This window comes from Macadamia integrifolia, chromosome 12, assembly GCF_013358625.1.
Source record: "Macadamia integrifolia cultivar HAES 741 chromosome 12, SCU_Mint_v3, whole genome shotgun sequence".
NCBI classification, from domain to species: domain Eukaryota; kingdom Viridiplantae; phylum Streptophyta; class Magnoliopsida; order Proteales; family Proteaceae; genus Macadamia; species Macadamia integrifolia.
In genome coordinates this window covers 25459909-25484114 of record NC_056568.1, presented here as the reverse complement: position 1 = coordinate 25484114, position 24206 = coordinate 25459909, and the positions used below count along the sequence as shown (strand labels likewise).

General features: G+C 39.7%; 1 protein-coding gene across 1 annotated transcript; it reads right to left on the bottom strand.

Annotated features, from left to right (window-relative positions):
- Positions 1-1194: 1194 nt before the first annotated feature.
- LOC122058186 (dnAJ-like protein slr0093) lies at positions 1195-22412 on the bottom strand. The gene is made up of 6 exons (XM_042620731.1): positions 22123-22412; positions 10751-10828; positions 10497-10572; positions 5525-5598; positions 5288-5358; positions 1195-1511 (listed from the first exon to the last, which is right to left on the bottom strand). Exons 1-6 carry the CDS (start codon positions 22147-22149, stop codon positions 1469-1471), a joined length of 369 nt encoding a protein of 122 aa, XP_042476665.1. The 5' UTR covers positions 22150-22412; the 3' UTR covers positions 1195-1468.
- Positions 22413-24206: the final 1794 nt, after the last annotated feature.

Sequence of the window (24206 nt, the reverse complement as noted above, 5' to 3'; positions counted from 1 at the left end):
TTCTTTCTGATGGTAAATTTTTCTGCGGATAATCTGAGAATCTGAGATCGTGCGTTGAAAGTAAAAAATTGTTTTTGGTACGCAAGTAGGTCAGTTGTTCAGGATTGAAGACTTTGTTTATAGAATTTGGATTGGAATCTCTCTTATAGATACGTTTTCTTCTTCCTTCTCCTCCTCTTTCGAAGAGATTGGAGAGAATGTGAGATCTAAGAACAGGAACCATCAGTCACATCGAATCTGATTAGGATACCAATGAGATTTTATTTCATTAGCTTCCTTTCTGAAAAAATTGCCTAAAAAATTTCCACTTATAAAGTTGGCAGTTGGCTAACGTTTCATTGTAACCCTGCTCTGGGGTTTTATTTTTTTTTAATTTTTTTATTTGAGTTCCTTTGTTTAAGAGTTGAAGGTGAGAAAAGATTCCTGATGCAGAGATGCGTCGTTTCTGGGGTAAGGGTGTCTGAAATCTAAATGAATCATAGAATATGGTTTTATGTAAAGTGTCGGGCAAATTTGCTATCATCATCATGCCTGAGGATCCTCTGCCTCCCCGCACCAGTGCAGTGAGGCACCGGACGGCTGCAAGAACCTCAGGGTGTGTGCCCAGGTGCTTTCAGTCGTCCACTGCCTCCCCGCACCGGAGGAAACGGTTCCATGATCAACCCAGTCTGTAAAGGCCTCAAAACACCACATTTTTCTCCCCCTTATTTTTCTTTTTTAATAAAAAAAATGTGCAAATCCATTTGATCCAGTTTGATCTCACTGGATACCAATCTGATCCGGATTGGTTGAGACCGACCCAAGGCCGATCCAGAGTTTTAGGTCTTGACACTAGACATTCTAACAATCTCTCGATCTAGTGAGACCTCCAATCCTTCAGCCAAATAGCCATTTTTGCCCTTCGATTTGATGTGTTACGATGAATACATGAAGGATGAGAAAGTCAAATTACAGTAACCACCTACATATGTGTTAATCAGACAAACCCAACCTTTATAATCATGTTATCAACTTCCGAACCATCTATGTCTGGCACTTGTGGTTTAATGATCCCTTCATTAATGAAACCAAAGGATTCCTCTCTCCTTGGGGCCTACCTATCCCCCCTCCCCTAGGGATAAACACCTCACAGTTGATACTGATGCTTGCTTCGTCTGTTATCGAAGTGGGTTATTGTTCTGAACTGCAGAGAAGTTTGTCCTAAGTTTGAAATCCACCATTGCATCTATCCCTTTAGCTTTAACCCTAAAGAGGCAGATATGTGTATCATATCAAAAGAAAGTTAAGATACATCCAGAATGGAGTTCATCGTTCAACATTACAGACTGAAAAGTACATTCTCAACCAACTCCAATGTTGCAATGGTTTTGAGCTGAGATAATCATATTCCATCAGACATGCACACATCCACTGGTTTGGAAGCTCTCTAAATTGTAATGAACTCAAAATGTATATCAATCTCCTTATGCTATTCATCCACATACTCATTTGTTTCCATCAGCTGTTGTGACCTGCAAAAAAACATCAGAACTGTCATCGGCTCTGCATATTGATACAAGTATATGAATTTAGTATGCATAATATATATTACACCATGTATTTGGAACTACATTTGGGGTATGTATCCCAATTACTTCAATACTAATTGGCTGCTTCTTAATTTTTGTCCTTGTAGCAAATGAAATTGGCTTAGGGTGCTGGCACCACAAGAATCAAATGAGTTACTGCTATGCTGGTCCTCGGACCATTTTGTGACCAATCTATCAATAAACCACTTGAAAAGAAACAGGACTTAACCATATTGATCAGGGGATGTCAACAGTCATGTTGCTTGCACAGTTCTGGTCAAGTAAGTTGTACTTCTAAATTTTCACCCAAAAAAAAAAAAATTGCACTTCTAAATCATAGTCAAAAGGTTCAGAAATTATGTATCATTATAACCTCTAGGTTAGCACTGCCATAATTTGATGGAATGGTCCAAAAAGTGGTCCACCAACCATCTGTTTGACATGTTTTCTATCCATAGCCTACAGTGTGTGCTTTAAAGACTTGAAGTTTTCGACTTGCTCTGCTTTAGGACTGATGATGTTTAGATATATTTTTTTCTTTTTTTTTTTTTGCAATATTCTAGATACCTCTTTACAAAGTAAAAAAGCTTGTCAACGGTCAACTTCAAATAAGTAGACACATGAAGAGAAATTCTTTAAAAAAAAAAAATTATGTATCATGTCCCAACAAGAAACTTAAATGTGGTACAAAGCTTACGAAATATGCACCTGTTAGAAAATGTAATTAAGTGCTGCAGGGGAATTAAGGCCTTTTTCCCCTACCACCAACCCTAATTAATGAGGGTCGGCTGAAGGGGGGCATACTCGTAATTTTTCCTTCTCTTTTGCTTTATTATAAATAAAGGCTTGTGTGGTCTCATTGAACACAAGCATTCTACCCTAGTCATGACATTAACATGGTATTAGAGCCAAATTCTCTGATCTAGGTTTTCAGCTTTTTTTCTCTCCTTCCTTAAATCGCAAGCCTCCATCCCTTCTTAACCTCCTTTTCTCAACCTCCACCTTCTTTACTTCCTCTGTCTCCCTAATCCTCCACGAGACAACACTAATGAGGTGATTCATATTAATCTAGTTGCTGTCATACACACTACCTCAATGTTTTAAATCCAAAAAAAAACCTTACAAGAATTGATTAGGATTCGGTTGCCAAGAATCAAGGTTTTTCTCCAAAACCTTGATCCCAACGATTTTTGGGATCCCGTCCACAGATTCAGCTGAGTTTTTGAGGAGACCCCTCGAGAGGAGATCGACCATACCTTGTGGTCAGACTTGCCGAGTTTTTTCTGGTTAATATCCCTTCTCTAAATTTAGGGTTTTCTCTTAAAACCCTATTTGACCCATCTCACCAGCCCTTCATCATAATCAGATAATTTTGGGATGAGTGCTTCATTACCCTTACAAGGCAACACTATCCAAGTTTGGGCAGTTTGCATCGGCTGGTTTTGAAGATTTGGATTTTCTCCAATCCATTGTCAATTACTCCTTATGCCACCATGTTTAAAGTAACTACTTCAATCTCATGATCTGATGCGCAAGGTCACAATGAATACATGCCTTGCACATTGATCAGGGGATGTCAACAGTCGCGTTCAAATAAGTAGACACATGAAGAGAAACTCTTTAAAAAAAAAAAAAAGTTCTCTCTCATGTCCCAACAAGAACTTAAATGTGGTAAAAGAAATATGCACCTGTTAGAAAATGTAATTATGTGCCGCAGGGGAATTAAGGTCTTTTTCCCCTTTGGGCTTCGACCAACCCTAATTAGGGAGGGTCGGCTGGGGACCTGTCTGCATCTGAGATTCCCAACCCTTTGTGTTCTCAGTTTGCATTACTTCTTTCATTTCATGTTTATATTTGATTTGATGTAAGGTGGAGGGAGAGTGATGTAGATCCCCATCATGGGCTCCACTATTGTAGGAGGGAGGTCCAGCCAAGCAACCATCGAACCAGCCTTAAGGTTAAAGGACCTTCGGCCAGCAAGATGGGCCCATCGATCCACTTAAGTTAGGGCCCATCGATCCACTAAAGTTAAGACAGCCACTCAAGTGTTAATTTAAGTTAGTCATTAGTTAATAAAGGCCCATTGGGCCCATCATTTTATAATTCAATAAGGCCCATTAGTGGCCATCGATTTACTTGTAATTAGGCCCATTAGTGGCCAGTAGTTAGTGACTAGTTAGATTCCTAGGTTGACTAGGTTTCTAATGTTAGTCCTAGTAGAAGTACAACTCCTACTTATAATGTGACTGCTATTAGCATAGTTTCTGCCCTCTATTTAAAGGGAGCTATTGTACCCAGAATTTCAGATTTGAATTAATAAAGATTGTAGTCAATTGCTTCTAACAGCCGAGAGATGCCCGGGCTGAGACAGCCACTCCCACCAACGATTCTCTTGGTTCCCTTTCTCTTTCCCTACTTTTAATTTACTGCTACTAATTTCTGTTATCTACTGATGCTGTGAGGATTCAGAGAAGAGTTTCAGATCTGTTAAAGCTTTCAAAACCAGAATCGACCAACCAAGAATCTCCCATTCTTGAAGGCAGTCGATCTCTCTCATCCCCCACATTCAAGTTCTGCTTTGAAAACCCTTCAGGGTGTGTTCTACTCCATCAAAGGATCACTCGATCCTCATATGAAGGCCAGCTGTTCAGATCCCCTTCGGTTCTTGAAGGGTTTTTCTAATTCTCTATCTTAGGTCTGAAATCAAGAAAGTAGGTAACTTTTAGCCCAGCCAGAAGAATCACTTCAATTTTAGAGGTTTTCTTCCTCACATCAGGGTCTACCTTCGACCTTAATTGGAGCTCAATCAGAAGCCTACTGATCCAACCGCAGGTATCCTCTTTGGGCCCAGCCGCAGGTTTTTTCTCACTCTTGAAGGTTGAGTCCTTTGATTGGGTTTGCTGCTGGTTTTGTTTTTAAATCCTTGGGGGTTTATTTCTGGTTCTAGTTACCTTGTTTCCCTGTAGTTACTTCTGATTTTGTCAAGCTAAGTACAGAGTTTGTCTGATATGGGGTTTGGGGCGGTAACACATTGGAGGTAGTTACTTTGTAACCTACTTCTACATTAGAGAGGGTTATAGAAACCCACATGTGAAAAGAAATTATTATTTCAGAAAACCAATTTGGTTTTATGCCTGGCTGATCCACAATGGATGCTATGTACTTAGGAGGCTCATGGAAAGATGTAGAGAGGGCAAAAAGGATCTCTACATGGTATTTATTGATGTAGAAAAAGCCTATGACAAAGCCCCTAGAGATCTAATCTAGCATAATCTTGAAAAGAGAAGGGTTCCATGAGGTACACCCACACATAGGTATGCATAATACATACAGAGAGAAACTCATGAACTAAACCAAGAAAAAAAGAAGAAAAAACTGCAGAATATCCACCTATATGCATGATTTAAAGTATCTCCGATACGTATTTTAAATTTAGCCGATCGATACGACGACCAATAGTGATACTTTAATCCTTGATCTTTAGCATATCTTAGTTTATCTTCGATACATTACGAACCCTCCGATATGTATCTTAAATTTAGCCGACCGATACCAATACTTTAATCCTTGCCTATATGTCATATTTCCATAATTATTGACACAGCAGATTGGACAGACTAAATTCAACAGTTACGTATTGTCAAAAATATCTAATTGTGTCCAAACACACAATACAAAATGATCCTCAAAGATGGAAAGCACTGTTACAGATACATTACCATATTGAAGTATGGGGTATACCAAGCCCGTTGCAAGTGAGTATCATTCCTTTGAATCGTGCAAGATATTCCTGTATTAAAAAACCAAACCAATCGAAACCATCAGCAACATTGTCCTTCAGATCTATTCTAATTTCTTGTAAAAGATAATACAGAAAGAAAAATTGACAAAGCTGCAAAGCCCTAATTCCAACATAAATAAGCCATTGAGTCATAAAGTGATCCAATAACACTTACCCGCAAAGTGTATTTGTCAATCTCATAGTTTCCCAACAAATCATAATCAAGTCGTTTAGCTGGATCACTCAATACTGAGAGAAAAACATAAAATAATAATAAGAAAAAGAAGAAGCAAAATAGTGGATTTAATTTTGGGATCGATCATTTAATAATTTCTGATAGAAGTGGGTTCATGGAATTTAATAAGCTCAAGTACCAAAAGATCAATCAAATTGACACCAAATTAGGCAGCAATGGAGGCAAAACTAATTTGTTGATTTACCATTACCATGGTCCAACTATGAGTGATGCAGTTAAATCATCTAAATAGGCTTATTTTATTGGAAATAAGCCTTGGGACGGGTTATGTATGTATTTGGCCTTTGATCCCTTGTGTTTCATTGTAATGAGCTATTTTAACGGGCCTATAAGTCTAGGCATACAGTATTAGTTAAGGGTCTCTTTGGTATCATTTTTGTTTTTGTTTTTTTTTTCTGACATAAATTTTTTTTTGTGTGTGTTTGGTATCATTTATGGACCCTATTTCTATTTAAAAAATAAAAAATAAAAATAGGGGGAAAAAAAAGAAAAAGAAAAAAGGAGAATACAAAATCCAAAATAAGGTCAAGAGTTATTTTTGTGTTTTGGCCAAAAACCATTTTTCCTTCATTACGCACTCAACTCTAATGAGCACGTGTTCTAATAACTAAAGTATGAGGGGAAAAATGTAAAAACGCAATCTAACACAAAAACAAACACATAAAAGGTTCATATAAAGAGCTTCCTTCAATGCGAGGGTAAAAGGTAAAAATGCAATCTAACACACACACACCAAAAAAAAAAAAAAAAAAACACACATAAAAGGCTCATATGAAGCAATGCGTGCTCTACTATGGCCAAGCAAGTCCAACTTCGACCCATGATGCTGACAACTCCACTGCATAGGGACGACGCACGCTCTTTCCCATATGTCCGTCACCACAGTGCGAACGGCTCCAACTCAGTCTCATTATCATCATCTTCGTCATCTTCAATGGTTCTGTCGCAGCTTAAGCTTTGCTCGATTTCAGAGGATAACTTGGTTTCGGCAGTGGTAAAGCAAAGGAAGCTGCCAGATCTAGCTAGACAGCAGCCTGCAAGACCGCTTCTAGGGCTAATTTCTTCATTCTTGTTACAGACATTTACCCAATATAATCTAGCTAATGACTTTCAATCCTTTGTTTCATGCATGGTTTAAAGTATCTCCGATACCGATACGATATCCTCTGATATGTATCTTAAATTTAGCCGACCAATACGATACACACCGATACGATACATGAAATTTTTAAAATCCTTTCGTATCGATATATATCCTACCATACGTACTGATATGCCTCAATACGCCACCGATACACATCGATACGATAAGATATGCACCGATACGACTATGAAAAATATAAAATCAAGGTGAAATGTACGTATCTATACATATCGGTGAGTATCGATATGTATTGATTTGTATGTATCAGTACGTATCGATATGTATCGATCGGTATGTATCGGTAATGGTATGTACCGATACAGTGCACTACAGTCATATAATGGCCAAGATGGGTAATTTTTCAGAAAAACACGATTTTTTGAGGGGTTTTTGTTCCAAAGTTGCTGCCAGCCATATTTCTCTCTAACTAAAGTGAAAAATCAAGGTTAGGAACAAGGATTTTACATTTATGAGACAACTACAAACCTTGAATTCTTAGTGCGATACCCTCAATTTAGTGTTTATGCATAATACATGTTATCAATAGCTTTTTTTAACAAATTCTTTATGCAAAAGTGTTTAAAAAATGTTTCCTATCCATTTATTTGTGTATCTTTAGCGTATCTTAGTGTATCTCCGATACGATACGATACCCTACGATACGTATCTTAATTTTGGCCAACCGATAAGGCAACTGATACCGAAACTTTAATCCTTAGTTTCATGTTCCATCTTCTGTTACCTTTAGCCATCCCAATTCCTAACGAACAAAGTTTTAGGTTTTGAAAGAAACCAAGACACAGAAAGGACAATCTTTAGGTTGCTCTCTTTTATGCATTTTAAATTGGGAAACCTAGAGCTGATTTAAGCTAAGGCTGGTGCCTTATGGACAAGACATTGAGACAAGAAGAGCTCTTTTGGACGGGAATCCTAGATTTTACTAACACAGAAGTAGCTGTATTTTACTAATTCAGAACCACTGCTCAAATAAAATGAATACCTAACTGAAATCAGGTAAAAGAAAAGCTAGTTGAATAACATAAAATAATTAAAATAAAACTCATGATTGAGTCAAGAACACGAGAGTTAGAATTATGGTTCTCATTCAAGAGTTTGGGGGGAAGATGGGTGAAGAGGTCTTCACCCACCAATTTCTTAAAAAACCGTTATAAAAATAATTTGCACATATGCATACCAAACATTTTTTTTTTCACGGATCCATGTAGTCGACCCCATGTAATTGGGATAAGGTTGAGTTGTGTTGTTGTTGCATACCAAACATATTTCTCATCAATAATCTATTGTGTGTGGTAGTTACCAAACAGCTTGTATTTTTAGATAAAAAATGATTTCCATTAACGATTTCTTTTTAAAGAGGTCATAAACAAAATAAAAAATGATAAAGAGACCCTAAGTTAGGGTCTTTATTTCTTTATTTTACTTGTCATCAAGTGTTTTAGTTAGGCTAGATTAGGATTCTATAACTCCACCTCTGTTTTGAGTTAGTTTCCTTTATTATTATAGTTTCCGAGTCAGTTTTGGTTACCTTATTAGTTAAGGATAGGGTTAACCCTTTCCCTTTTTTTAGTGTAGGAGTAAAGTTTTGAATTTTCTATATAAGTTTGTAAGAAGGCCTAGCATTGTACACAAAAATCGATTAATGAAAAGCCTTGTCGTCCCCCTTCTCCATCAAAGATCTTGTGTTTGATAAAGAAACCCTTTGTGTGTGATCAAGAAAAGAATTGATGTTTGATCCAATTGAAACCTTGCGGAAAGAAGCCCGGGTGGATTGTCTTTATGTTCATGTTCTTTTTGCCGCCATTTTCTACTGGATTTTCTTCTTCTTCTCTATTCACTGCCATTAACAAGTTCGTTATATTTCTGAGAATATTCTGCAACTAAAACCTTTTCTTCTAGAAGATCATCTACTACATGTTTTTGAGGTTAAGAAATCTAGCCATTAGATTCCCTCAAGATTTTGACTAACAGTTCATCTACCCAATTCATAAACTGGATTCCAGTTTGGTACTATTCTAATTTACTGTTATTAATCATTCTCCTAATCTGGAATTTTATTCCCTGCGAAAGGATCTTGTATTCTGGTACTGTTTTGATCTTTCAATTACAATACTACATTAATGAGTGTATGAGAATATTCAGGTCACACAATTATTAGGATACCACTTGGTTGCTCTGAAGCTTTAAATTGGACAACGTGGAAATCTTATCTTTGTCAACTACTCATGAATCAGCTTGTTTTCCCCCTTTCTACCCTCAGTCAAAACCACACATCTCTTACTTATCATTGTTTTCTTATCATCTCTTTAGGGCCTTCTTTTTAGAGGGCTTTTGATGGGGTGGGAACAAGGGGTGAGCTTTGGCTCCCAAACAACATTGGGAGTTGAGCTTTCCCGTCTGCTGATGCGGCCTTCACCCCATCTTTCTCCCAACCACTTTGGCTCCCTCGGTCAAAACCACACATCTCTTAGTTATCATGGTTTTCTTATCATCTCTTTAGGGCCTTCTTTTTAGAGGGGTTTTGATGGGGTGGGAACAAGGGGTGAGCTATGGCTCCCAAACAACACTGGGAGTTGAGCTTTCCCGTTTGCTGATGCGGCCTTCACCCCATCTCCTTCCCAATTCCCACCACAGCCCATGGGGTGGGAAATTTTAAAACGGCCCCTGTTTCTCTCTCCCAACTGCTTTGGCTCCCTCCCCCGCTGCATTGACATCGCATCTGGAACCACAGAGGAAGGACCCCAAAAATTGGGTGGTTTTCTACTTCTCTGTAGAAGAATGAAACCCTCTAGTGACTCAACCACATCATCTTCATTCCCGATCATAGTCTCTCCCTAGAGATGTTCCAAGCAGATCCGCCAGTGCTCCTCACACTTTCCTCACAATGTTTCCATCATCACTCAAGGCAGCCTGTGTATTGCTTTGCAAACTCCTGTTACATTGCAGGACAGAGGAGTTCTATTGACTTGGTTTTGTAAATTGCAGAGATAGGTGGTGGCAGTTGCAACAAAAGTGCAGAACAACGAAGGAAGAAAGATGGTCCAAGATGCATACCATCTCTAGCACCGGAGGTTAGAAATCTATGATTCAGAAGAAGAAAAATAAGTTTGCATTTCAGAAATCAGGGAGCTTCGCCAGAAAAAAAAGGAAATCAGAATTGAGAGAGAAAACTTGGGTTGCTGATGTTCTAAGAATCAAATAGGACTCGCTCCTTGACCTCCCAAAAGAAGAAAATGGGTTTTTGGCAGAACCCATTGGAGTAGTCACAGGGAGACGATCCATCCATCTCCGTCGTCATATCTCAATCATCTCACTTTATTCTATGGAAGATCCCACATGGAAATATGTTAACCAAACTCTTTTGGGGTGGGAAAAGATTAGCATTTCTTCATCTTTCCTTTCCCTGCCCATAACCCCAACACATGGGTCCCATCCTGACAACATTCCCACCCCAAACTCCCCTCTAAACAAATTGGGCCTTATTGTTTTCGAAGTTGGATAAGATAACCAACAAACATTATGTTCAGCTACAACCAGCTTTTCCCACCAACTCAATGGTCCAAATTGATGCACCACAGGTATGGTATCACTTAGAGCTCAAAGACAAAACTTTGTTCCTCAAACATGCATAGTTGCATACCAAACAATGTAAAATTCTACCAGTAATGACTAATGATCCATGCGGTAGTTTGTCAAATATTAAACTTCAATACAATTCATGAGAATTACCTTTATAAGCTTCATTGATCTCTTGGAACTTTGCAGTGACAGCACTGTTGCCCTTGTGTTTGTCAGGATGCCACTTCTATGGACAGAAAATATAAAAAAAATTTCTCAGCTACTCTCCAATAGGTTTAAGGAATAAATATTCATGATGAAGCAATAGAAAAAAATTACTGAAAATAATGATCCATAACCACAAGAGAGTGAAGAAGAAGAATCTCAATTCTCAAGATAGTTTACGAGAAATATAGGTCACAAACCAATGCAAGCCTTCGATAATTTAATTTGATTTTCTCTTCTGTTGCGTCATAATCAACCTCCAAAACTTTGTAGTAATCCTTGAAAAAGACAAAAGATTCTAGTCAGAAACAAATCCGGAAAGTATTCAATTATGAATTGAAAAACTGAAAGTCCAAGTCACATAGATTGTAGTCAGACTTCATAAAAATATAAACTTTGCGGATAGTATATGGCATATGAGCATACCATTCATTCAATAGGCCCATCTAGAAGACTTTGAAGACTAATGACCTTACCAGATAAGACAAATAATCTGATATATCACATTCTGCTTAGAAAAATGTGAAAGTTCCGCCGATATCAAAATGATAATATCCTGGGTGGTTGGTTCTTTGGCCAGCAAAATTTCATACATGAGACCTACAGACTGGAGGTTTACACTTTCCTAGTAGACTTGCGGCAGTATAAGGTTTAAGTTATAGATCACTGGCAAATAACGACTGTGGCTGGAAGATCCTGGTTAGATATGTCTACTCTATAGGAAATATAAAGCACTTGCCAAATGAACCATAAGGATATACCAACAGCGTACCAAGAAATTTCACAGACATGCATGGACTGGTCAGCTGATTAAAAGGTTATGTTTAGCTAGATTATCCCATCAGGATAATAATCATAACCACAAAATCTGTAGATTCATATAAAGAAGCAGGGAAAAATTTATGTCGATGGGATATCCATATAATTAGGTCAATTCTAACAATGTTCTCCCAGGATGGACCTATAGATATGACAGCATTGGAAATCAATCCCTCCCACTGCACCTTCATTCTCATTACTTGGACTGGAACATTAATCTTATAACATTTGTTGTTCTATAATTCAGGAATAAAGGAAAATGGTCCAGGTTGACACTCAAAGATGCATAGAATCATGTCCCAACTAAAGAAGCTCCCTCACCCCAAATATGAGCTGATTTGAAGTATTCGACAACAGTCTAGAACTCTAGATAGAATGTCCATGTGTATGTATTATCATGTCCATAGGAACCTGAATTTCCCCTTCCCATGATCCCATCAGCACTTCAAGCATTTTCTTAATGCATCCATGATACATTTTAACCACTAGAAAATTCTAAAAAAGACGTAATTCCATATCCTGTCGATCAAATCACCTAAAATTGCACCAGAAACATCCAAGACGCCATCCAATTGTTTCATCAAACCAGATCCCAAGAGAGATTAAAATTGAATGGATATCCTTTTTTTTTTTTTTTTTTTTTGGGGGGGGGGGGGGAGGGTGGGGGGGTGGTGTTTGTGGTTGGATATTCTGATTTGCATTTGGTCAGTTCTCAGTTGATTCTCCAAATTGGAGATCATACGTATAGCATAAATATATTTACAGGCAGTGATATGTTAAAAGTTTGAGTGCTACCTTCATTGTCTTGCAAAGGTAGTACCTAATAAATTAGTCAGGTTCAATAACTTCATCAGTACTCTAGACATAATCGCAGAAAAGTTGGTCCAGGGAGCACAGAATAAAGCCCTTTAATTAGTTTGATCAAAGCTGAAAGGAAAAAAAAAGACTACAATGGGTAAAAAAAAAAAGGCTCTTTCATTAGTCCTTATTGAAGCAGAGAAGTAAAAAAGGAGTTTGGGGGAGATGGCTTGCATCTATGCATGTCCCCACCCCACCCCCCCCCGCCAAAAAAAAAAGATTAAATAAACAAACTTCATCTAAACTAGTAAAAAATAAAGATCCGCGCCATATATATATATATATATACATATAAATATGTGTGTGTGTATATATATACAGAGAGCTTGACAAAGGTCATCACCCAGATCATTAGAGGTGCAAGAAAAAAAAGTATGACTTCAACAAGACCAGAGAGGACTAGGTTTAAACTGGTAAAAGATCAAGATTAAAGCTTGTTAGGAATTTATCGTGGGAAAGGAAGAAGTCTTCGCAAGTCGCAGACCTCTCCCATGGCGTTTTCTGGCCTATATGACATGACCAATCAATAGAAATACTCCAACACTCCACCTTTGTCATATATTCCATACATCACACAGATATCATATTCATGAAATACGATCAGTCCCATTAGGACTGTTGGTTTCCTATTCTGATTTGTTATTTCCTATTTCTAGTAGGACTTGTAATAGTGTTAGTCTATTTAATGAGCAAGGGATATATTGGATGATCTGTTGAGATATTGAGATAAGCCATCAGCAGGGTCATTGGAGGAGCAAGAAGAAGTGTTACTTAAGAAGACCAATGATCTTTATAGGAAAGAAGAATGATCATAACAAAGAGTAGGTGTTAGGTGTTCCAAGGATTTTATATAAGGTCAACAAAAGCAAAAAACTTTTCAGGACACTTACAGACAAATATCATGCTTTTAGCATCAGAAATTTTTATTTAGAAATTCCTTTCTTCTTGTCTCAGATCCCAACAAAAGCAGGAAATTCCCAGCACTGCTTTTCTAGGGAACCCTAGAGCATATGGTTAAAAAAAAGTAATAAAAAATGCTCAGTACACGAAATTTTCATCGTCAGTTTTTGTGAGAGCAGAAACTTCGAATTTTAGCTTGTTTGCATTTCTGTAGCACTAACAAAATGTAAGATGCTTTTACCAAAACATTGCCATGGGGAAGTGCATTATATCTTGGAGTTGACAAAAGCAATAAGGTCACCAAAAATGCCAAAGAAAAACAAGCAACTAGGTGGAATAAAGAAAATTAAGTGAGAGTTGATCCAACACATAGAACCTGAAAATACAACCATGTAGCAAAAATTGTCCTTAGAATAGCATGGCCCTACATTAAAACTGAGAAGTCCACTCCCCCCTGCCTTCTTTTTTATAATGGTATTTACATTTATAAAGAAAAAGAATGGAGATAAAAATGCCCGTAGGGGGGGGGGGTTATTTTCCCAAGGGCACCAATATAGCTATATACTCCTTACATCATAAAAAACTACAATTACTATTGCAATCCAAGAAGAGCCAATGATTGAGGGACCCCATGGAAGGAATTAGACAGTGACACACTGACACCCTTTCAGCTTTAAAGAAGTGAATTTGGCTGCAGACTTCCTTTCAAATGAACTGAGGAAGATGTACCAAAGGTTCAAGAACTCGTTTTGTTTCGGCAGTTTCAAAACCACCGAAATTTCATCGAAATGGTGCTTTTTCCCATGTGTTTCGCTGGCCATTTTAGGGGACTAATGGCTGAAGTGTCCGAAATTAGCGAAATGAGATAAAGGAAATGACCGATATGGCCGGAATTTTGACCAAATAGTGAATTTTTTTGGAACGAAATGACCGAGATGACCGAAATTATGTACTTTTATATTTTCTATGCTATTTCATCTCAGTGAAAAAAAAATACCGAAATATCCAAGATTTCGGCAAGTTTTCGAACCTTGAGATGCACAAAAGTGACCAGATATGGAGTTATGCCCCATCTACACCCCAAGATCTATCACACTTTTGTTTGATGATTTCAGAGGAATGGTTGCTGCTCATATAGTTCAGATTTCCTTTTTGTACCCCACTCCAGCATCCCCTGATGGATGAAACTCAATAGAATGGTTGCTAGCTTTGAGGGTAGCTCCTCCAGAGAGAAAATAAGAAGAATGAAAGAAGGCAATGATATTCTCCCCATTTCATTATGCCAGATGTTCTCTTATACACATTCTCTTTGTCTTTTACTACCTGTAATAGCCAATCATAATTCCCCATATCCCAACAGAATTATTCCCCCTTTTTACACATAGTCCCTTAATGTTGAAGGACGTTTCTTCTCTCTTGAAGAATGTCGTGTGGGTCCCAAAGCCGTTAAGAGACTTTGCCACATCTTCTGTTGAGGTGTCCAGCCCTTCTTCTTCAAGAGGAATCGTATCATTGGTATCCCCATCGAGAGAAACCTTGTCCTCAAGGTTCAGTTGTGGGTATAAACGTTGCAATACCAATAGATCCTCCCAAGATGCATCCTCCATGGGAAAGCCTTCCCACTGTATCAACGCTTGAGAAACTTGGTGGCCACGTCGAAGCAGGGTGTCGTTACTCAAAACAGCAGCTGGTGTTGGGGTCGTAGCAGGGTACGATAAGATGGGCGGTAGTGGTTCCGGCTGCAGTGGTGGTGTCCCAACGTACCATTTGAGTAGGGAAATATGGAACACTGGGTGGAGACGTGCCGAGGTGGGTAATCCCAGCTTGTAGGAAACTTTCCCTACCCGAGCCATGATTTGAAACAGCCCAAAGTATTGCTCCCCCAGCTTTTGATGTGTTCTCAAGGCCACAGATTTCTGCCGATATGGGCGGAGCTTAACCAGGACCCATTCTCCTTCTGTAAATTCCCTATCAGTTCAACTCTTGTTGGCTTGGCTTTTCATCCTTGCTTGAGCCCGAACCAGATTGAGTTTGAGGGTGCGCAATACTTCATCACGGGAGCGTAAGTCTTGGTCCACTGCGGCACTGAGGGACGTATCTGGAATGTATCTCTGTAACGTAGGGGGTGGCCGGCCATATACTGTCTGGAAAGGGGTGGCTGAATGAAAAGAAGTGTTGTACCAGTACTTGGCCCAATGAAGGAATTTGACCCAAAGCGAGGGGTTGTCCGATACAAAACTGCGCAGATACATTTCAAGGCATCGATTAAGGACCTCGGTCTGGCCGTCGGTCTGGGGATGGTAGGCGGTGCTCATAGCCAAGGTGGTGCCCTGCAGTCGGAATAACTCACGCCAAAAGTTGTTGATAAATAGAGGGTCACGGTCGCTCACAATAGAGCGAGAAAGCCCATGTAGTTTGGTGATGCTAGCGGCAAAGACTTCGGCAACCTTAGTACTTGTAAAATTGCTAGATAGAGGACAGAAATGAGCATACTTTGTTAAACGATCCACCATTACCAGGATGGCGGTTTTTCCACCGGAATTGGGCAACCCAACAATGAAGTCCGTTGAGAGATCTTCCCATATTTGTTCGGGAATCGGCAAGGGTTGTAAAAGCCCTGCAGGGGAGGTTGAGAGAGATTTCATCTGCTGGCATACAGTACAAGAAGCAACATATTGCTTGATATAGCCACGCATTCCCCGCCAAAAGAAGTTGGTAGCCATTCGTTTGAAAGTCTTGAGAAACCTAGCGTGCCCTCCTACAAGAGATGAATGGAACTCCTTGAGGAAGACATCACAAAGAAGGGAGTCGGGTGGTAATACCCGCCTATAATACAGTAGTCCGTTTTGAGCTGAATACCCCTTGTAAATAGTGGGGTGGTGAAAAAATCTTCGGCGATGGTGCGTAGTGCTGGACTAGCGGCTACCTCGACAGTATAGTTGTCAAGGCGTCACCTAGGCGACGACTAGGCGTCTAGGCGGTTTGCCTAGGGCCTAGGCAACAGCCGCCTTGTTGCACTGCATGTCCCCTTGTGTTTTGGCACTTATTTATGCCAAATATCATTCAAGTAAATGATTTACTTAAGATATTATTCATAAATAAGCAAATACCCCCTATTTGAATCCAATAAAAATAGTTTAAAAATCAAATTCCAAAAGGATAAAAAGTCAACCCCCCAGTCCAAGAACAAAAACTGGATTTTGGTTATAGGGACGATTTTCAACTTTTAAATGCTAGGGTTTTTCTCAATTATGAAAATTTTATAAATTATATCATGTTAAAACATTGTTAAAAACCAAAAGTCCGGTAAAATAATATTTTGTTTTGATATTCATAAAATTATTTTCATTCAGGCGATTTTAACAGTATTCGCGCACTTAAAAATAAGTTTGACTGAAGTATAACTTTGTCGTTGCAACTCAGATTTAAGTAATCTTAGACTTGTTAGAAAGTTGGTTTTATTTTATAACTAATACAAAAAGTCTCATGTAAAAATAAAATCATTTGACCAGTCAAACTTATTATAGAATAAGAGCATTTCTCTAGATGTTGATTTTTTAAAACTTAATATGACTTAATGTTAATTTTTTATGATTTAATGTGGCTAAATGTTGATTTTTAATGACTTGATGTAGCTTAATCTTGATTTTTTATGATACAAGGTAAATATAACTTACTAAAAAATGTTAGAAAATAGGGAAAATAAAAAATAAAACTTGTTCGCCTTAAGACGAACGCCTTCTCGCCTAAGCGCTTAGACAACCCTCCACCGCCTTGGTACACCTTGTCGCCGTGACAACTATGCTCGACACTCAACTGTTCTAAAAAATCAGGTGATGGTGCAGCGAATGATAAGAACACCGTGGCATGCAATGCACTCCGGGACAACGCATCAACGACAATGTTGTCCTTGCCGGGGCCGTAACATATATCAAATACAAAGCCAAGGAGTTTTGACAACCAGTGTTGCTGCTCTGGGGTCTGAATGGTCTGCTTGGTCAGTTCCTTCAGACTTTTCTGGTCTGTTTTGATGATAAATCTCCTTCCAAGTAAGTATTGGCGCTACCGTATGACGGCTTGGGTGATGGCATACATTTCATGCACATACGTGGAAGCGGCTTGCATCCTTGGTGACAGTTTTTTGCTAAAGTATGCAACGGGGTGATTTTCTTGTGATAGAACAGCGCCTATACCAACCCCTGAGGCATTAGTCTCTACTGTAAAAGGAATGGTGAAGTCCAGTAAGCGCAAGATTGGTGCCAACGTCATTGCTTGGCGTAGAATTTCAAAAGCGGCCTAAGCAACTGGAGTCCGTGAAAATTCCCCTTTTTTGGTAGATCTGTAAGTGGTGCTGCCTTGTGGGCATAGCTGCGCACAAACCACTGATAATAGCCCGTGAGCCGCAAAAAGCCTCTGGGTTCCTTTACTGATGGGGGAATGGGCCAATCCATCATGGCCACTATTTTATTAGGATCCATTTTCACCCCATGGGCTGACACTATGTGGCCCAAGTATTCTATGGACCTCTGCCCAAATGCACATTTGGATTCTTTGGCATATAATTCATAGACCTTAAGAGTGTGGAGGACCTCTCCCAAATGTTGTATATGGGCCGACCATGATGGACTATACACCAAGAGATCATCAAAGAAAACCAACACGAAACGCCTTAGGAAGGGTCGGAATATGGAATTCATGGTGGCTTGAAAAGTGGATGGGGCGTTGGTGAGGCCAAATGGCATAACAAGGAACTCAAAATGCCCATCATGGGTTCGAAATGCCGTTTTTTACATGTCCTCTACCTGAATCCGAATCTGGTGATAGCCTGATCTCAGATCTAGTTTGGAAAAATACCATGCACCGTGCAACTCATCCAAAAGCTCATTTACAGTTGGAATAAGGAACCGATCCTTGACCGTCACCACATTGAGGGCCCTGTAGTCTACACAAAACCGCTACGTCCCATCTTTTTTTTAACTAGCAGTAAGGGTGAAGAAAACGGGTTGGTGCTTGGTCTAATTACACCGTCAGCCAGTATGTCTGTCACCAGGCACTCGATTTCCCCCTTTTGAAAATGTGGGTAGTGGTAGGGCTGCACATTCACTGGCTGTGTCCCTAGAAATAGATGGATGGCATGATCTTGTGATCTGGTGGGTGGTAGGCCATGTGGCGTAGCAAACACTGTAGCATATGAACTCAATAGGTCATGCAACTCGGTATTTTCACAAGCAGTTGGTGTGGCTGATGGTTGCTGCAACTCTAATTGAAACAGGGCAACGAACGATCCTGTATCCACGATACGTCGCACTTCCTGATAACAGAGCTGGGTGGGAATAAGCGACAGGCCGCCAGTCAGAGTCACCTTCTTATCGCCATCTCTAAACTCCAAAGTCAGTTTGCTGTAGTCAAAGAGTACTGGACCCAGTTGGGCAAGCCATTGAACTCCTAGCACCAGGTCTGCACCAAACAGAGGTAACCATGGTTTTAAGTATCTCTGATACCGATACGATACCCTTCGATACGTATCTTAAATTTAGTCGGCCGATACGATACACATCGATACGATACATTGAATTTTTTAAATCATTTCGTATCGATATATATCCTACAATACATACCAATATGCATTAATACACCACTAATACACATCGATACGATACGACATGCCTCAATACGACTCTATGAAAAATATAAAATTGAGGTAAAATGTACGTTTCGATATGTATTGGTACGTATCGGTGAGTATCGATATGTATCGATCGATACGTATCGGTATATATCAGCATGTATCGGTGAGTACCGATATATATATCGGTACATATCGGTGAGTATCGATATGTATCGGCGCTACGGTCATATAATGGCCAATATGGGTAATTTTTCAGAAAAAAATGATTTTTTGAAGGGTTTTTGTTCCAAAGTTGCTGTCAGCCATTTTTCTCTCTAACTAAAGTAGAAATCAAAGTTGGGAACAAGGATTTTACATTTATGGGACAACTACAGACCTTGAATTCTTAGTACGATACCCTCAATTTAGTGTTTATGCATAATACATGTTATCAATAGCTTTTTTTAACAAATTCTTTATGCAAAAGTGTAAAAAAATGTTTCCTATCCATTTATGTGTGTATCTTTAGCGTATCTTAGTGTATCTCCGATACGATACGATACCTTTCGATACGTATCTTAATTTTGGTCGATCGATACGGCGACCGATACCGATACTTTAATCCTTGGAGGTAACACATATGCATCAATTTGAAAAGAGTGATGATGTAACTTAACTGGTAATTTTCTGATCAGTCCTTCGCAAGCCATTCGGTTGCCGCTACCAACCATGACGGTGATGCTAGGAGATGCTTCAATGGAAAGGCCCAAATGCTATGCAACCCGGCTCTGTATGAAATTGTGAGTACTGCCTCCATCAATCAAGATCTGAATAGGGTAACCATCAACATACCCTGTGAAACGGATCGTAGTCGGCGAGTTTCCCCCTATCAGAGAGTGGTAAGATAGCTCAGTTGTGGTCTCTGCTATTGGAAGGGTAACTCCGTCGGAAATTTGCTCATCCAATGTTTCTGGAGACTCAGCCAACGTATCACCCTCGTCATACTTCAGTAAGAAAAGTTATCGAGTCTTACAGCGATGTCCAGGTGAAAATTTCTCCTCGCAGTTGTAGCACAACCCCTTTTCACGGCGTTGTTGCATCTCCGCTAGTGATAGCCTCTTGATCGGAATTTGAGTTTGTGGGGCAGGAAGCGCTAGTGGCGCTTGCAGAGGAGCAAGGAGTAATCCTCTTGGTGGTGGTGGTTGAAAAAAATTTCGCCGTGATTCCATCAGTTTAGCCTCTTGAAGGCGGGCAAGTCCAATTTCCTGGGACATAGTGGTTGGCCGGAACTCCATTACCTCATTCCTAATGTCTGTTCGCAGCCTCGATACGAAGCAGCTCACAAAAAAAGGTGGAATAGTAGTAGTGCGATTTGCTAATACTTCTAATCAAGTTTGGTAGTCGGCAACGGAGGTTGTCTGATTAAGCTTGGCAAGAGTCGCCTAAGGATCATCAAATTCCATTGGTCCAAAACGTACCTCTAGAGATTGGGTAAACGCAGTCCACGTCGTGAACTGGTTAGAGCGAAACATCCATTGGAACCACTGGAGGGCCGGGCCATCCATGTGAAAGGAAGAAACAGTCAGGCGTTGTTCATCTGGCGTGTTATGATAGTCGAAGAACCTTTCAGCCTTGAAGATCCAGCCACTGGGGTTGCCGCCATCGAAGCGTGGGAAATCCAGTCGTATGGTGCGCGTCTAGATGGGGTTCGTCACATATGGAGGAATCGTTCCAACAGAAGGCGGTGTGTTAGATGTTCCCGAGCGTGATTCTGGGAGTGGGGCGGCAAGGCGGAGGGCCTGCTCTAGTCTTCCATCTATGGTGGTGAGTCGTAAAGCGAGCTCCGAGATAGAACGTTGCTGGTCTGCAAAACACTCAGTGAAGCTAGTCTGAAGTGAGTCCAGCCGACCTCCTTGTGCCGTTACCGTATCTCCCAATGTCTTGAGGGTTTCATCCACCTGTAGCAGCCGAGTCCCTTTCGCCATGTTCGTTGCGACCTTCAGAGGTTCTCAGTGAAAGCACCAAATTGATGAATAAAACTCAATAGAATGGTTGCTAGCTTCGAGGGTAGCTCCTCCAGAGAGAAAATAAGAAGAATGAAAGAAGGCAATGATATTCTCCCCATTTCATTATGCCAGATGTTCTCTTATACACATTCTCTTTGTCTTTTACTACCTGTGATAGCCAATCATAATTCCCCATATCCCAACAAAATTATTCCCCCTTTTTACACATAGTCCCTTAATGTTGAAGGACGTTTCTTCTCTCTTGAAGAATGTCGTGTGGGTCCCAAAGCCGTTAGATACTTTGCCACATCTTCTGTTGAGGTGTCCAGCCTTTCTTCTTCAAGAGGAATCGTATCATCCCCCCTCCGAACCTCCCACCCCGCAAGAGCAAAAAAAAGGAGGGTGGGATTTCCATTCATTGCAAGGGGTAATATCTTCTGTGCCAATCCTTGTCTCCTTTTACTGATGAGAGCATGATCCATTCGACTTCAAAAGTATCCTCCCAAATATGCCTACTGACAAAGCAGTACAAGTATATGGTGATTAGCACACACATTTGCTACACATCACCATAACCCTGCTCACTGGGTGGTCCACTTAGAAGCTTATCCCTTGTTGTTATCAACATGAAGGGATCTTTTAGAGAGCATCAGAGAGTGCCCATCCAATGTCTTCTGTGCTGCATGGGTCTATGAAAGGATTCAACAGAAAATAATCACAACCAACCCTCACACGTATCTCAGAATCTTCTTTCCCCTCAGTCCCTCTACCACAAGTTTAGCCACCATTTGAAACAATTCTCCTCCAGCTCCCAATCATGTAAGCTTCTTTGCATATGAAGAATTTCAAAGCTACTCTTAAGTCATAGGAAATAACTGCCTTTAACTACTCACATTGCAAAACATCAAGAACAAATAATGACTTAAGCTGGTAGAGGAAGCATTAGTAAGATCAAGTTCGAACCATAACCAAATTACATAGTCCATATGTCAAAGCTCTTTCGATTAAATGCCGACTTCAGAAGCTTCCCAATCACAAAATACAGCATTGTTCATGAAACCGCTCTTTCAAAAGGTACGAATGTGATTAGCACAAGGAGAACAAACAGTATTGAACGAAAAGCATAAACAATAAAAAATATAAATAATAATAATAATAATAAAACCCTAAAACTCGAGGAGAACAAAACCAGACCAACCACACCAACCAAAATAATAATAATAATAATAATAATAATAATAATAATAATAATAAATAAATAAATAAATAAATAAATAAAAACCTGGAACAGGGAGATTTCACTGGAAGTTGTGAAGATCAAATCAAGTGAAAGCAATTAAGAAAAAACCAAATCTTTCAGCGCTGAGAGGGTTTGATTCACCTTGTGGGGTTCATCCTTTCTGTCCATGTGCTATAATTCGTTGTGAGTAGAGAGGGTTCTCCGCAAAGAAACTTCCAACTACATACTTCATTGATAAACACCTTCCTTGGGAGATTAAAAGCGAACAACGAAGAATCTAAAGCTCAAGAAGATAAATTGTGGGCACTGAGAAAAATCTCTGGAAGAGAACGAAATTGGTGATTCTGAGGTAGGATTCCCTCGAATTTTTGGCGGAGAGAGAGAGAGAGATACACTGCCACAGGCCCACCACTATTTGGAGGATGGCAGGATTGAAACCGCGTTTAAATGTTATCGTTGCCACGATTTGACACGTCACGGATCACGATGAGCCAATGATGAGTCACGTTTTTATTTGATCGTTTCAAAGTTCCAGGGATTGAAATGACAAACCGAATGGCTACTGGGCTCATGGTTTGAGCATTTGAGGTATCGGTATCGGTATCGTATTGGGTGATCCATAATGGTATCATAGACATCGATATTGATATCATGGCGATATTTTATCGGTGACACAGTATGGATAAGGGGTAAAACAGTCGAAACTCCATTTTTTAAAGAGAAATTATCCAATACGATCAATACGTGGCAATACCATATCTGTATCGTATCAGTTTTGAAGGGAGCTGATATTCAATCCGATACCATACACTATAAAAATGACTGGGCTGGACCTGACCATTGAGCCCAATGGGCCTACTTCATGTTACCTGTTGTTTGTAGATGGGCTTCGAATCACATGTTTGGTTGTTCAGAAACATTGAGTTTCTTGTTCCAATCACAAAGAATCAAATATCAGAACAAGGTGACTCTTCGCATGAGGCCTATATCAAGGGAAAATAGTTTTTGTGGGAGGAGTGTAGCACCTACGCCCAAACACATTGCGGGGAGAGGCAAAATAACTGACGCACCTCATATAAAATAAAAAGTGACGCCTATGTTGATGTTTTCTTGTACCCTCCCATTGGCACTTGGGACTAAATTCTTCTGTGGAGCAAGAGGGCGTCTGGCGCACATCCAACTGTCAAAAATGTTCAGACATAGAGTCTAGGGCAGTCGCATGCAGCCCAAGACATTCTTGGACGTTGGATGTGTGCCAGAAACCCTGCTATGCCACAAAGGATTTAACTCCTTGGCCCTTGTGCACGCACAAGAGCCACATTCCACAGAGAACGTTTCCCCTTAAATCAGATTTTTTTTTTCTTTTTCTTCTTCTTGGACAAAGGTCAATAGTATATTTTCAAAGAATTTAAGGCTTTAGGCCCAACTTGAGCCCAGCCCAATTCTGGGTTAAGTATCAAATTTATTCATGGTTGCTGTTGTTCCACAGTTTTCTTTTTTTGTGTAAGAGAAGGGATTGGTGTGGATGATTTATAATCAGGCAAGATAAGTGGAGTCTATATTTCTTCCTTTCTCTTCCTGTTTAGTCCCTTTGGAAGAAGAAGAAGGGATGTGACTTGGTTTTATTTGTGGGTATGCAGGAGAAACGTGTTTTAAATCAAACTACAATTGTGACCTAAAGAGGATATTAATGGCCCTATGCACAGCCACAGAAAAAAAAAGAAAAAGTTAGATGATGGAAGCCCCTTTATTCGGAATAAAGCCTAACATCAAACCAATGGATCAATGGAAATCAAGCAGTTAGGCTAAAAGTTGATTTCAGTCGATTTCAAAGGAATTTACAAATAAAAGGCAGCCACTATCATCCACTCTCAGACACGCCTAAGAAGGTGGATGAGGGACCAAAAACAAAATGGGGACACCGCCACCCCCTAAATACAAAGTGGGAAAGGGACGTAAGACCACTCAATTAGGCTACGTTTGATAACGTTTCTGTTCTAGAAACGATGTTTTGTGTCAAAAACCAAAATTTCAGTTTTTTTGTGTCAAAACGCCGTTTTTAAACAAAAAAATGGTGTTTGGTGAATTTGTTTCTGGAACGGTTTCAAAATGTAGGTCTTCTCTTCTCTCTATGTGCGAAATTGTGAAAAATGAAGAGTTAGGGCGAAAGACAAGTTTATCAGGAACAATTTCCCTAAAATCCCCCAAATAGTTCTTTTTTTTTT